The 15741-nt window shown below is 36.8% G+C and overlaps 1 protein-coding gene across 6 annotated transcripts in view; it reads right to left on the bottom strand.

Moving 5' to 3' along the window:
• The window catches only part of aPKC (protein kinase C iota type), a 705832-nt gene that overhangs the window by 193412 nt on the left and 496679 nt on the right, over positions 1–15741 (bottom strand). For all 6 annotated transcript variants that reach the window (XM_083132551.1, XM_083132548.1, XM_083132549.1 and 3 more), the window contains 2 exons: positions 14275–14455; positions 1952–2070 (listed from right to left, as the gene is read on the bottom strand). In XM_083132551.1, coding sequence (XP_082988677.1) covers positions 1952–2070; positions 14275–14455 — 300 coding nt within the window. The remainder of the gene's footprint in view (positions 1–1951; positions 2071–14274; positions 14456–15741) is intronic.

The following is a 15741-nucleotide window of genomic DNA, read 5'->3' on the forward strand; positions in this document are numbered from 1 at the left end:
AGGTTGCGCTGTAAGTGGCAACGTTCTCTTGTTTTGAAGCTTTCAGTTTTTTCACACTGTGTTTTCCATACCACAAGAATTTTGTATTTTTTAATTCATTAAACATGTAATTAAAATTGAAGTTATTAATTAATTTGGATCACATTTATACGTCTTTTTTCCGTTTCTAGATCTTTTTTTTTTACATTTTTAGATCTTTTTTTGGCAATTTATAGGTCTTCAACTTCCGAGCCCTAGTCATTACGAATTCTTGCAGGGAAGTTAGAAGTTGTTTTGCAGCAGAATTCCCAGATGCTCCTGTTTCACACAGAGACGCTGTTCAGATACTTGTGAACAAATTTAGGGAAACAGGGTCTGTTCTTGATAAGAAGCAAAGGGTAATATAGCATGTGCTTAATGAGGAGAAACTAGTCAACGTTGGAGCACAATTGGAAAATCCCTCCAACACCTTGCACAAGAAACAAATATTTTCATGACGTCTGCGTGGCAAGCTAATAAGCTTTTAAACGTGAAGCCATACATTAGAAGAATTGAAAAAAAGTATATCAGGAGAGAAATTGAAGCAATTTTGGAAGAGGAACTGATATATGTTAATGAAAATTTCCTATAAATATGCCGTTAAATGTGCGGATGCAGGAGGACATCATTTACAATACCTCTTGTAACAAGGTACATGCTCATTTTAATTGCACCTGTCAATGTAACTGTACAAGCTTAATTCAGCGGTTCCAGTTCTGCTGATCTTGCATCCGTTTGCCAGCAAACGCACTGTTACTTCCCGGCACGATAGCTGCCGCTTCACGGCCACCGCAGCCGTGAAAGGCACTGCATATAATGTGGTCACTTACAATATGATTTGAATTCAAATTACCAATTCACTGTCTGCATGAAAAATTGTTTTATTTTTTTATTCTCCATATTTCACTTAAATGTATTCATTGGAATACTGCAATACTGTGCTAGGTTTGGACTCTTATTGAAATCAGTGCATAAGTTCAAACTGTGGAATTTATTATCAACATATAGGCACAAACATTGCAATGCAAATGGTGGAGTAACTACAAATCACACGTGTGACTGTTTAAACGGGTTACAGTCCATGACTAGCCAGCAAATCTTTAATTGTATACATTTTTCTGATCTCGCAGCAGTCGAAGACTACTGAACAGGTTTACAACACATACGTATTTGTGATTTTTGTTATCTTGCACTGGTTTTCTACCCTTCTAGGTAAACATCATGATGTGGATGAATGATTAATCTTTGTAAGACAGAGCATACACCGTATTACGTCTAACCACTGTTTCTTGCTGTTACTTTTACGTGTAATAATGACAAAAGTGAAAAATCAAAATTTGTTCCCAACATGTCACAATTAGGGGTCCAGCAAGAGACATCCATTTGAAAGACATCCATTTGAAAAGTTATCTCAAAAATACATTAAAAAAAAAATAGTTTCATACTTTTGGTCTTCTTTTTTAAATTAGGGTAAGGAAATTACATGTTCTCAAAGAATAATCTTTCCCCACAAATTTGGTGCATGCAGTGTCCGTCCCTAGGGCCGATGCTAGAACTTGTTTTCCAGTTTTTTCCCCAAAGTTGTGGAACAGGCATTAGATATTCTCAAAGTTACCCAGCGTGCATCCTTACGTTATGGCAGAAAACACTCGTCTAACCATTTATTTCTCAAATTTATCTTTGCGTAATGAAATACAAACGTTCAATGAAGGTAATGTTATTTACATGCTAAAACAATTAAAATTCGGACTAAGGAAGGAATTTTGATTGTCGGTATTTTTTACTCAGCATGCATCCTTACATCCTAGCAGAGTATGTATGCATTCTGCTGGGTTAAGATTTGACTATCATAATCTGGGAATTTTAGTAGTTACTAAGTAAAATAACTTTCGAATGAACAGCTTACATGGTACAACAATTACTTCACACGTACCTTGGAAAAGATAGTCTTCCGTGTTCTGATCAGGATTCTCTGAAGCACCAGCAATATCAAATGGACTTCTTCCCGCTAGCATTTCATACAACAATACACCTAATGCCCACCAGTCAACACTGTAGAAAAAAGAATGTTCATCTGCTATGAATGAAAATAATTATATCATAAATACTGGTTTTATGTAATGCTATCAAATATGGAACACAGAATCTTCATTCCTCCACTTCTTTGAACAAAGAAAAGGAAAGTTTATCCTAAAAAAAAATCTGAAAAAAGTGTGGAATTATTTGAGTATAAAGGAATGAATGGCAGACAAGAGTTGGGAGGATTCTTTATTCCAATAAACAATCCTCTTATCAAACAGCATTATGTACGAGGGACATACAATAACTTTGTGCACTGAGCCACTTCCAGTTGTATATTACTCATGTATCCTTTCGTTGTATGTGCTGTAAGTTTCAAGCATGTATCTAATAATTTTTTTGTGTTAGATGTGTAAACATAACAGAAGATGAGGCTATATTGGAAAATGGAGCCTTCCGAGTTGTGAGCTGTGATCAAGTATTTACAGTTGAAAGGTCAATCACCTCAAGAAGTCGACAATAATATGGTGTAGACATTGGGGAATAAAGCACCTTCATATTCCATGGCAAAGAAGTAGCATAGGGAATTTAGCTGTCGTCGTGAGTCATGTGAAGATGAACTGAACATACCGGAAGACCCTCAACAGCCATTACCCAGGAAACTATCGATCGTGTGCAACAACTAATCAACACTCATGGGAGATTCACCAGTAAGACACTTGCTGACATTGTTGGCATTTCAAACGGTACCACTCATACCATTTTAACTGACCACTTGGGATTAACAAAAAAAGGAAGTTGTCGTTGACTGCTTCAAACGTTGACAGATGCTCAAAACCAGCAGGCAACCACAGTGGTTATCCAATCCTGTGGCTTCAGAAGCTTGAGAGGTCCACCTTAATCCCCAGATCTGGCCCCCAAACTATCCGTTTCCTAAACTAAAGGAAGAGCTGCGTGGCAAGAACACAATGATTCTGATGTCATGAATGATGTGGAGGGGTTGTTACAGAAGCAAGACGGAACATTTTATTCCACTGGAATTGCAGCGTTAGAAAAGAAATGCCATGTCAGATTTCAGATGGGACTATGTCGAAAAGTGAAATTTCCCAATAACAGTACAAGAAGTGGGTCAGGGCATGAACTTATTGTACATCCCTTGTATATCCTTAGTCACTTCATGTTATCTTACCGAACAAAGCTTGAATATACATTCAGCCAGCTTTATACCACAACAAGTGAACAAAAATTTAAGAAAACTAGTAAATACAGTTACAATGCTTAATCATCTTGTTCCACATTGATTGAAAGTTCCTTCAACGACTCTATAACGTAAGAACACAAAGCATTCGCATTGTCACAACTTGAATCTATTGAAAGAAATTTCAAACCATAAAATGTATAGCATTGTATAATATATATATACTGTAGTAAGTTCAACTTGTAAAGGGTGTCCGAACAAGAATGCCTGGGTTGGTTTAAGTACTGTTGTCTTATTTGAACAGTGTGGATATTGAACACTTGTGGTTCCAGCAGGATGGCGCTACCTGCAAAACCACCAATGAGACGATTACCTTGCTGCATGACAAATTTACGGGTCGAGTCCTTTCATACAAAGGCAACCAGAACTGGCCAGCAAGGTCACTTGACCTGACACCCTGCAACTTCTTTATTTGGGGTATGCGAAATCGCAGGTTTATGAAACCAATCCCCGAAACCTAACAGACCTCAAGGAGGAAATTCAACGAGCAAGACTGCGTAAGAGTCTCAGTAATTTTGTTGATAGAGTGACTACATGCAGAGCAAGTCGTGGGGCACACACGACAGATATTATTTCTCTTGTAGTGTATGGTTATTATAAGCATAAAAACATAGTTTTTTGTTGTCATGTTTCAGGAGAACACACACTCCCTTCATCAGACATTTATTTTTAGTTTGATGGGAAACATAGATTTGAATGTCTGGGAAGCTTCATTTATGGCAGAAGAACACTAGAACAAATTACATAATGAAAATGGTAGCATAGACCCACTTTGGGTTTTCTTTCCACCATCTTTAAAATTTAATGTAACAGAAGACATCAAGAATCTCTGTATAATAAATGAATTGCCCGATGATATTTGGGAATTATAATTTAAAAATTGTGATAAAAAAATTTCATTTATAATAATAATAAAACAGACTGCTTGTTTCACAGTTAAGTTGCTGTATTACAACAATGTAACATTGACAATATCCATTGTATAGCTGTTTCTTTTTTGTTAAAAAATTTTAACCATTGTTATAACTGTATCTTTAATCAAACTAAAAATAAATGTCTGATGAAGGGAGCGTGTGTTCTCCTGAAACGTCACAACAAAAAACTGTGTTTTTATGCTTGTAATAACCGTAAACTACAAGATAAATAATTCTACAATGCAAGCAATGCGTACATACAAGAAAAAAGAAATGACAGATATTGTTCTTCAGACTTAACTGGCAACATGAACTCTTTGTAATGATGCAGCAATATATGCCATTTCATGAAAATACAATAATTTTCTCACATTATTAAATCCGGCATTCTTGTTGGAACATCCTCTATTAGCATATACAGTGTCATACATGCTTATGATAGCATTCATAGACAATTATTAATCTAGTGACACAATGCAACTTTTACCTTCAATTTTACCTATCTTCATTTTGTAAATACAGATTACCTTTACAACTGTGTAACTTACTGCAACACGGTGATTGGCTGAAAGGAACACACAACTTGACCACGCCTGCTCATTGTGAATGATTGTGATTAACATTTTAAATCTGCGAAACATTAGATATGAAACTCCTTCAGAGAGGATGTTTTAGCTTTTATTTTGTTGATTGTCGGAAATGAAAGTTGTATTTTCCACTTCTTATTACAAAAATCATGGTGCTTGGATCAAAACCCCTGAATTAAAAATTGACAAGTTCTTAGTCCCCCCCCCCCCCATGATTCATTGTACAGGGTGTCTACAAATTCATAAAAACAAAATTCCATGACTTTTCCAGGTTTTCCAGACCAAGAACAAACATTTTCCAGATTAAACCTTAGGGCAATGCAATAAGGTCACTACATTTGAGCTAACACCAGACTTACAATCCAACTTGTCCAAGTTTTTAGAATATTAACTTCACATGTAAAAGTGATAACACAGCAGGACTGACTAAAGTTAACAAAGAATTCTCTTTTTATAAAAAATCATAATGGTTATAGCATAAAAAATAATAATTAAGAGTAAAATTTAGCAATAGAATCTGCATTAATTCCAATATCCAAAAATTGAAACAAGGAAGTGGGATTTGCCAATAGGCACTTTTTGAAGTAGATTTCTACATAAATTGTATAATAAATACACTTTGCCTAGAGTATTAAAAAACAATTTTTACTGTAACAACTGGTAATAATCAGTATACCAAATTTAAGCATAGTTTGTCCACAACAGATTTAAAATCTTTTTTGCTTTGTTGAAAATTACCAATTTTTAGTGCACTACTACAAAAAAAATGTTTTTTCTTCAGAAAAACAATAAATTTCCATGACATTTCCAGAAAAAGTAAATTCCGTGACTTTTTCAAGATTTCCAGACTGGTAGACACCCTGATTATATGATATATACAACAGTGTTTCTCAACCGCTAGGCCCTGGCATCAATTGTACCGGGCTGCGAGAGGTTCTCCTGAAGTTTGTGACTTGCAGCCTGAGCTGGCAACCACCTGACAACATGACCTTTTGTTCAGGGTTCATCAGCGATAAGAGGAAATCCTTTCGTGTCAGTGCTGGTGAGACATCAAAGCTGCTTGGAGGGGGCTGTCCCCCGTGCAGCCTCCGAATTAGAATTTTTATGGTTGGGCCTTTCTCAAGTTAAGAGCCAGAAGGGTGAAACGACTTGCAGCCCAGCACAGGAATTTGTGCAGCAATTTCTATTAACAAATATATTGAAGAGGAAATATTCTATTTAATTAGAATCTTTCAGTGTCCCGAAATGGAACGGGCCAATGAAAATCAGAATTTACCAAATTATTATGATATTGGCCTAAACACTAAAATTAAAACTAAAAGATTCCATTAGATCCAGTTATCAACTAATTTAAACCAAATTTTATGTTTGTAAACAAGCCTAGACATAACTGAACTAATACTATGATTATGCCATTTCTTATTCATTACTTAAAACAAGGAAAAATGAAACCTTTCTTGATGTAAATTTGTAGGACAAACACCAACTGACTTTTCTGTGTTTTAAGTATTTTTGTTGTGTGTGTGTTCATGCTGTACATGCATTTTTTTAACGTTTCTTACAGTCTAAGTGTGTATTTTTGTATTTTTCGTCTTTTTTTCCTTGTCTGTAATATTTTTTTTTTTGGGGGGGGGGTATTTTGATGTTTTATATTTTGCAAACTGTTAGATATTCAACTTAATTTGTAAAATGTAAAGTAGAGATGGTTAAGTGTAAGAAAAGGCTTGTGCCTTAACTTCGCCATCCAAAATAAATAAATAAATTAATATTAAATTTCAACGGTACACATTAGCTAACATATAAAAATGAGAAAGCTATTTACGAGTAAAATTGTTGGGATCAGGGTATCAATTTTTGAAAACCTAATTTACTGGGCTGCAGGCTTACAAAGGTTGAGAACCACTGATACAGAACCAATTTATAATCTAGTAAAGAAATAGAAACTTACTTCTAACCATAAGAATAGTGTGAAAGTCAACAATTAAAAAGAAGTGTGGTTTGAACCTGAAGATGCACAAATGTCATGCAAAATGTCTTTCCAGTGTGTGATGCGTTGGGTAGGCCTCATAATGTTCACATGAGCACGTGAACACTCATGTATATGTTTGAAATTACATACATATTAAATACACACACACATATATTTCTTCGAAAAAATACTTTCTTTCATGTATGAGTATATACACACAATTTATGATATGTGATGTATGATATAAATACGTGGCATGACTCTATTGCATGCTTAAAGAACGCCTGAAGAAGGGGGCAGTCGCTTCCCCGAAACGTAGCTAACACAAGGAGTAGACTCACAAATACGAGGGTCACTATTTATATTTTGAGCCTTGGCAACACTGATTGAAGTTAGGCGCGATTTGACGTTTGCACGGAATCGTCTGGCATTACTGACCATAACGTACTTCAAATGTTTTGTCAATAGCTTCATTTGTGTTGTTTATGTTGCCTTGCAGATTGCGCGACAACAATAAAATGGAATTAACTTGTGAACATTTTCGTGCGATGATTTTTTACGATTTTCGACGTGGATTATCAAGACAAGAGTGCATCGATCAACTTACTTCCACATTTGGCGATGAAGCCCCATCCTTTGCCACTGTGAAACGCTGGTATAACGAATTTAATCGTGGCCACCATTCACTCACCGACGAGATTCGCGAAGGTCGTCAAAAATCAGTTGTTGGTCAAGAAAACATTGATGCTGTGCAAAACCTAATACGGCAAGATCGTCATGTGACATACTGTGAGATTGAGGCAACCATAGGCATTAGTTCCACCAGCATATATAAAATATTACATGATCATTTAGCTGTGAGAAAGGTATGTTCTCGTTGGATCCCACACAATTTGACAAAAACTCAAAAAGACGCTCGCGTCAATTGGTGGAAACAAATACTCAATAAATACAATCGTGGTGCTTCAAAAGACGTATATAAGATTGTAACAGGTGACGAATCATGGATATATGCATATGAGCCGGAACGTAAACAGCAGTCGACTGTATGGGTGTTTCAAGATGAACCCAATCCAACAAAAGTTGTTCGCGCTCGAAGCACATCAAAACAAATGGTCGCCTGTTTTTTCGGGAAAACTGGTCATGTGGCAACTGTGCCTTTAGAGGAACGTAGAACGGTCAACTCTGAATGGTACACAACAATTTGTTTGCCAGAGGTCTTCGGTCAAATACGGAAAACAAACAAACGGCGTTGGATCATTCTTCATCAAGACAATGCCAGCTGTCACACATCTCGTCTAACAACCGACTTTATGAACAGTCAAAAAATCGAATTGATGGGTCATCTGCCGTACAGTCCTGATTTGGCACCCAATGACTTCTTCTTGTTCCCGAATGTCAAGAATAAATTGCGTGGACAACGATTTTCGTCGGCGGAAGACGCCGTTGATGCGTTCAAAAACCATATTATGGAGGTGTCTCAAGATTGGAAAAACTGCTTTGACAAATGGTTCGAACGAATGCAAAAGTGTATTGACCATAAAGGAGAATACTTCGAAAAACAATAAAGCAGTTTTCAATGCCAAATTCCTGTTTTTTCATTGTTAGGCTCAAAATATAAATAGTGACCCTCGTACATAAGTAAAACAGCTTTTATATGATATTTTAATTATGTTTTTAGTAGAAATATTCTTTAATACAATTTACTCTGGCACGACTTCCTTCACATCTGATAACTTTTGTAGATAGTTGGTAAGACTGTCTCCCATGGTGTTCAATGGAGGGCTTTGAGCACAATTGTTGTGAGTGTTGCATAAAACTGACAGCTAAGCGGCTGTTGGCCATTATACCCCGAAGATGTTCACTTCGCTGTGCAAACAGTGATGCAAGCGAGAATTCTTCTTTCATTCGGCACCTTATAACAATTCCATTAACTTTCAATGGAATCTTACAACCCAGAAATATCCATGACTGTACAAGGCATGTCTAGGGGGACTCGCAAAGGCCTGCGCTACAGAGTTGCAAACTTTATCGAGGAAGTCTCTAAACCTGTCACATTTTAAGCAAATGAAAGTGCATGTCTAGTGTGTGTTCTTTAGCCACTTATTCAGGTAAATCAGTAAGTAGGCTTTTTTGCAATAGATACATTACAAACATATATAAATATATATAAAAGAGAATTGTTACAGTTAATCTTTTTTCATTGCACAGTACTTGTAATAGGCAGCCTCCATGGCAGAGTGGTTAGTATGATGTGCTACGACATCAGGGGTCCCGGGTTCGAATCCTGGCCTGGGCGTGGATTTTCTGAGTGTCCATTCATCAATTTCATCATATCATCACTCATCCCCATCTTCGCAAATTAGCCAAAAGTGGCACAAAAAGCGAAGTAAAATAAAGCAAATCAATCAATCAATCAATCAAGAACTTGTAATTGATCAATTCACCCGAATGCATGGATGGAAAAATGACACATCCTGGGCATTTGTTACCATTTGCAAATATAAAAGCGACTTGCTTCCAAAAGACTGCCTCTGGAATGATTCGTTTCGTGCAATGCACAAGATCAAGGATGGTTGATGATGAATAGATGTTACTGTACACTTTAAATCGGTGGTTACCGAAGTGTGCGCCGTGAGAATGTCACATTGACTGACACTTCAATTATAAGCCTCCCTGATGGCGTAGTGGTAACGTCGTCCCCTTGTAATCAAAGGATCCCGGGTTAGATACCCAGTGGAGGCACATGACACAGTGGTTGGCATCCCACTTTAAACTGTAAGGTCCAGTCCCGATTAGCCTTTCTGTACATAAAGTGGACTTAAAACAAGAATTCAATTCAAACTTCAATCATAAGCATCGCAACCGAGTTGTGGGCAGGATGGTGGTGGCATTCTGCATAATACCCAAATATCTTACATTCACATAATACATTTTTTCTGGACTCTTGGGAGGATGTGTCCTCCTCTCTGTCCCGCTAACGATGCATGTGCTTTCAATGCTGAATGAATGTCATTGGTTAACATATGGTCCGTGTAATAAAAGGAAGATTGCGAAGTATGGTAGTCTTGCGTTGTACATACCTGAGATTGCATGTTATACTAATTAGTTTGGGCTAGCCATTACTAATTATAAATAATGTAATTAAAAGGGTGTTAGTTGTGTACGAAAACCTTGTATTGCTTCAAATATAGCGTGATTTTTGGGGGAAATTGTTGAAAATAACACTTTTTCAAAATTTTTTGTGAACACCCGTATGTGAACCTCACGGGATGCCACTGGTGTTGGGCAGTGTTCATTTATATTTTTGTCGACTTTTAGATAATTTCTAAAGTAAGAAATATGTTTCATGCATGTTGTGTGAGATTCTTGATAAATCAATATGTTGGAAACATTTTTGGGCTGGAATTCATACAACCTTGGTGACAATGAAGTTCGACCAGAAAGGAATACGTGATTAAATGCACAGAGGCATATCATGTTTCCGTGGCCGAATTACGACTGTGGACTCGAGAACGCTTTCACATTGAAGTGTCAACCAGAACCATTCGCCGTTACCTACAGCGATGCGGTTACCGAGTGTACACGGCGAAACGTAAACCCTTCCTTTCCATGTTGAACAAAGGTAATCGATTACGGTGGGCACGAATGTACCGGGGATGGACATTTAGGGAGTGGAACAGGGTTTTGTGGACGGACGAATCCATTTTCAATGTTGGGTACGGGAAAATACGGAAAACAGTCACTTGTCGGAAGGAGGAACAGAATGAAGCAAAATGTTATGCACGTCGGGTACAGAAACCTGCGTCAGTGATGGTATGGAGATGCATGACAGCATCTGGGGTTGGCCCACTACACGTCTGTGAGGGCATTGTGAATGCACACGCCTATACACGCATACTGGAGCGGCATCTTCCCACAGTGCGAAGGCACCTGTTCCACAGGCGGCGTCTCATCTTTCAACACGACAATGCCAGGCCTCATACAGCGCGGCTGACAAGAGAATGGTTGACTCGCCATCACGTGCGAACTCTGCCATGGCCACCATCGAGTCCCGACCTCTCGCCCATTGAGAATGTGTGGCGTGTTCTTAAGCGACGTGTGCAACAGAGGGGACCCACGACAGTGGCTGCTCTTATCGCCTGCCTGCAGGAGGAATGGCACCACATCGATGTGGAATACCTTGAACGACTCGTCCGCAGCATGCCCCGACGCATTGCCACAGTTATTCACCGACGGGGCGGCGTCCTTTGTTCCATGTAGCCTGCTGAATAAAATATGTTCAGCATATGCATGTGTTCTCCTTCTTTCACAACGCACTCCTATATTTGTGACTGGTCGAACTTCATTGTCACTAAGGTTGTAGGATAGAAGAGTTTATAATTTTACATATTTAAGTTGTAAATGTTCAGTAGATATTCTGGAAACTAATATGATGTTATAGGCTGATTATTATCAATAATGAAATTTCTTTACAACACAAAAGCTTCAAATACATATAAAAAGTGCAGAGTGACTAGCCATGTAAAGTTGTGTGTGTGTTTATCTTGGTGTAAGCTTGATAAAGTTATGGGAAACCTGAACGAAATGTCTCAGGAAAAATAAAAACCACTAAAAATAACTATATTATTATTTTGCACATAGAAAAAGTAAATCAATTATATCTTGTGCTTCGAGCAGTGATAGTGAGAATACTATCCTAGAATTTTTGCCAAAAATGAACATCTACAGGACAAAGAGAGCGAGAAAGTGATATTAGAAAAAAAGAAGTTCTGTGTGGAAAAATGAACCGTAAGTTGATAACATTAAACTACTTCTCTCAGCGTAACTGCCAAACTAAACTTCAGATACAATGTTCTGATAACTTAATCAAAAATGTATATTCACAAGTATTTTGTGCATCCTATCTTGCACCAAAGATAGTATATCATACATTAAAATGATTTTTAAGTATAGACAATACCAGAATATTTTCTTAAAAAATATGAAGCTTTGCATAATGGTCTCACCCCACCTTTTGGTAAAAAAAATGGTATAAAATCTGTGATGCATATGCGGTGAAATACAGTATTTAGTAATAAGTATAATAAAGGTTCAATACATATGAAGATTTATATGTGTTTATCAAGAACAGTGTGTTTCTAAATCACTACTTTATTAAATTTAAGAGTTTTCTTTTTGAATGGTGCATATTTTCACACTGCAATTATTATTATTATTATTAAAAATGATTACACATGCCTTAACGTGATTTCAATATTCTAATATTCAACATTTTCAGTGAATCTAATGTCTGTAAATGTCAAATGAAGAAACCAATGATGTCATAGAGGCATATTTGGCTTAGGTATATGTCACATAATAAATCACTTTGAACAAGAGAAGAATGTGATATTGTATGTGAATAATCTGGAAGAAGTTAGACATAACATGAGACTAACTGAAAGTGTTGACACCACATCCATAAAATAAATAATAATAATAGAATAAATTCTCTAGTATAACAGTTGGTAATTTTGCATTAACTGGATTATAATATCAATCAACTCTAGTGAAGATTAGCCTAGTATAGGGTTGTTATAAGTTCCACATTTTCTGGGATGGTCCCAATCTTTAAATAAGTTTCTTAGGGATGCACTAATGTCCCAGAATAGGGTGCGAAACATGAAATTCGTTATAAATTAATTGCATTCCTATACATGAATCTATTACAGTATGTAAGGTACAAAAAGATTTTCTGAAAATTCGTTTTTAAGTCTTGAATTTTTGTTGCAAAAATGTGTTGTCTAAAATTAGGCTACAATGTGGTGTTTTCATATTTTTCCGCATCCTTAAAACTCTTTTTTGAAATACCTTACTCTCTGTGGAACTCTGCCGCAGTTTTGGACCCTGTGGCTGAGTGGTTAGCACATCCTGCTGCGACGCCAAGGGTCCCAGGTTCAAATCCCACTCAGGCTTGGTTGTTTGTGAATGTCCATTCATCAATTTCATCATCTCATCACTCATCCCCAACTTCGCAAATTAGCCAAGAGGCACAAAACACGAAGTAAAATAAACTAAATCAATCAATCAATCTGCGGCAGTTTTCTGTTCGTAAAATTATAGTGTGCTGCATCGAGGCTTTTTTGCTCGATCGTCTAATAGTTCGCACGGATGACACTAGATGGCTTACGGAATTTACTGTTTCATTGCTCGAGTGAATAATGCTCAAACAGGCAAACGATCGGTATACGCTCGAGGCCCAGTAGTTCACGTACAACCGTAATTTGTCTGTGGTAGTGGGCCTTCAAATATGCTCCGTGAAGTGAAATTGAAACTAAAGTGTACGCAGTCGTCATCTCCTCCATGTAATTTAGTCTTTCTTACCAATACATAGCAATATATGAAAATGAACAGATGATTATGAGCTGAAACTACCAGCACTAATTTTACACATATTTGTACGAATACTGTCAACTTGAAATGATATTTGATATTCTATATATTCGAGCGAATCATGGTTGAGCGTGGGAGATTTGATCGAGTTTGAGCAAGCAAAGTGGTTCAATGCAGTACTCCAGTGCGCACACTGCCTTGTCTCCTTCACCCCTCCGGTCAGCGGCATCTAGGAGTTTCACTTACGAAATATAGCAACCCTAACCTAGTTACAAAATCACGTTTGCTGTCTTAAATTGGCAGTACATGTAAATTTGCAAATGTAGTGTAGACATATTGAATTAGGCCCTCAAACATTATTCTGATGTGCTCAGTGTGTATAACTCATTACTAAGGCTTGGAAGTTGAAGAAAAATCCTTTGTTAGTGTTCAAAGACGAGGCCAAACATAATATATGTTTATTTTGAGTCATTGTAAACCAGAAAAAGGTGGGTTTTACTTGTCCTTTTTTGCCATTTTCGGTGTTTTTTTAGCCTATTTTTAGGTCTTAACGTTTTTTTTTTTCACCTTCTTTTGACTACGTTTTTACTGCCCATTCTCAATTCGAATCATCATCAGTTCATCACCTCTTAAACATCCTTTCTGTAGTAAAGAAATAAATAATATATATATTTGGATGACTGAAGCAGGTACGGTACAACGTCCCTTAACTGTAACTTGTCTGGAAGGTCACGCTGTAAGTGACAACTTTCTCTTGTTTTGAAGCTTTCAGTTTTTTTCGCACTGTGTGTTCCATACCACCAGAATTTTTTATTTTTTTTATTCATTAAATATGCAATTAAAACTGAAGTTATTAATTAATTTGGATCACATTTATACGTCCTTTTTTTAAAAATATTTTTAGGTGTTTTCTGGGCAATTTATAGGTCTTCAACTTCCAAGCCCTACTCATTACAATTACTAGACTACATTTACGTAAAACAGCATTACAATTTACTAAAAAAGAAACTATTACGTGATCATGCAAATTCTAACATGAACCTAACATTAAACACTTCACAACAAGCAGGCATATGTGTGTGTTGTGTGTTGCCTTCAACTTGAATTCTCCTGTGATATGCACACGACACCCACCTAAAACCGTAGTCTTCACCTCTCAAGATTTCAGGTGCAATGTAGTTTGGAGTACCACAGAAAGTTGATGTAGTATCTCCGGGTCTGATTCCTTCCTTACACATTCCGTAATCCGTGAGCTTTATGTGGCCTTCATGGTCCAACAAAACATTATCGAGTTTCAAATCTCTATAAATAATACCTGTAGGAAGAAAAGAGGCACATGCCACATTAAATACAAGGTAACTAATTTGCAACATGCTACAACTAAGAAAGTGATAATAGAAATAGTTATATACTCTGTCCCAGGAATCTAAGGAGCAATCGAACTAAAACAAGTCTCTGCGCAAGTGATGCAAGATGGCTAGGGTTACCAGACGTCCGGATTTTCCCGGACATGTCCTACATTTTAGCCTTATATCCGGCGTCCGGGAGGAATTTGAAAAATATCATAAATGTCCTACATTTTGAGCATCACATAATATTAATTAGGAAAATACGTAACAGAAAAAAGTCGTGCAAATTCCAAGTCTATGGACTGCGCTTCCAAACTCAATAGTGAAATTTATTTTGATTCAGTCATTGCACAAAAAGAATAAAGTTTGTCCTGCTATTAAACAAACGGGAAAACGGAAGCAATTAATGAACAAAGTCTTGAGACCTCTTTCTGATAACGTCACTGTTCAATGCCTGAGCAGAATTTCTTGCCTTACGGTTTATACTGATGGAACAAGGTGTTGCCCATTCTTATTCAATATTCAATATAATTTGATTGTAAAGCAGGGGTATAGAGAACAAAGTTATTCAGGGTGTCTGCCAGTCAAGAAAGTCATGAAAGTCAAGAAAAAGTAAAAAATCAACAAGTAGGTCAAGAAGTCACTAAAAAGGCAATAAATTATTCTTGTGGTCAAGAATTTTTGCTATTGATTGGTTGATTTAGTTCATTTTACTTCACTTTTTTCTGTCCCATTGACTAAACCTGAAATTTTGATAAAAAATGTCTCCTCTGAGAAGTACCACTTAAATCAAGTAGTAAGAGGTGCATTGATTAGTATGATTGCAAGTTTTGAAATTTTGCATTTAAACATTAGTTGGGAAACAATTTTTTAAAAACTGAAAAGTGTCATTTTTCAACTACTTCCTAACTTGATCTATAGAAATATGTATTATTTATTGAGAATGTGTTGCGTCCTACATTTTGGGACAGCATGTCCTACATTTCCCTTACAGCTATCTGGTAACCTAAAGATGGCTCGATCACTGAACACGTGCGAGCGAACGAGATTCCGTGGAGGGAAAACGACTGCAGTTACCAGCCTTTCCAGCTTCAGCTCCATCCAACTGCTCTCTCTCCTTTTCTGTCTTTGTGCACGGCCATGCTCCAGAGATTAATTGGATAGAGTATAGTTGGACTCTTTGTTCTGATGTGCCCAGTGTGTATTACATGTTTTCAAAAATTCCATAAGTACTTTTACCTTTCATATTTAT

The sequence above is a fragment of the Lepisma saccharinum genome, chromosome 12 (assembly GCF_977018435.1).
Source record: "Lepisma saccharinum chromosome 12, izLepSacc3.1, whole genome shotgun sequence".
NCBI lineage: Eukaryota > Metazoa > Arthropoda > Insecta > Zygentoma > Lepismatidae > Lepisma > Lepisma saccharinum.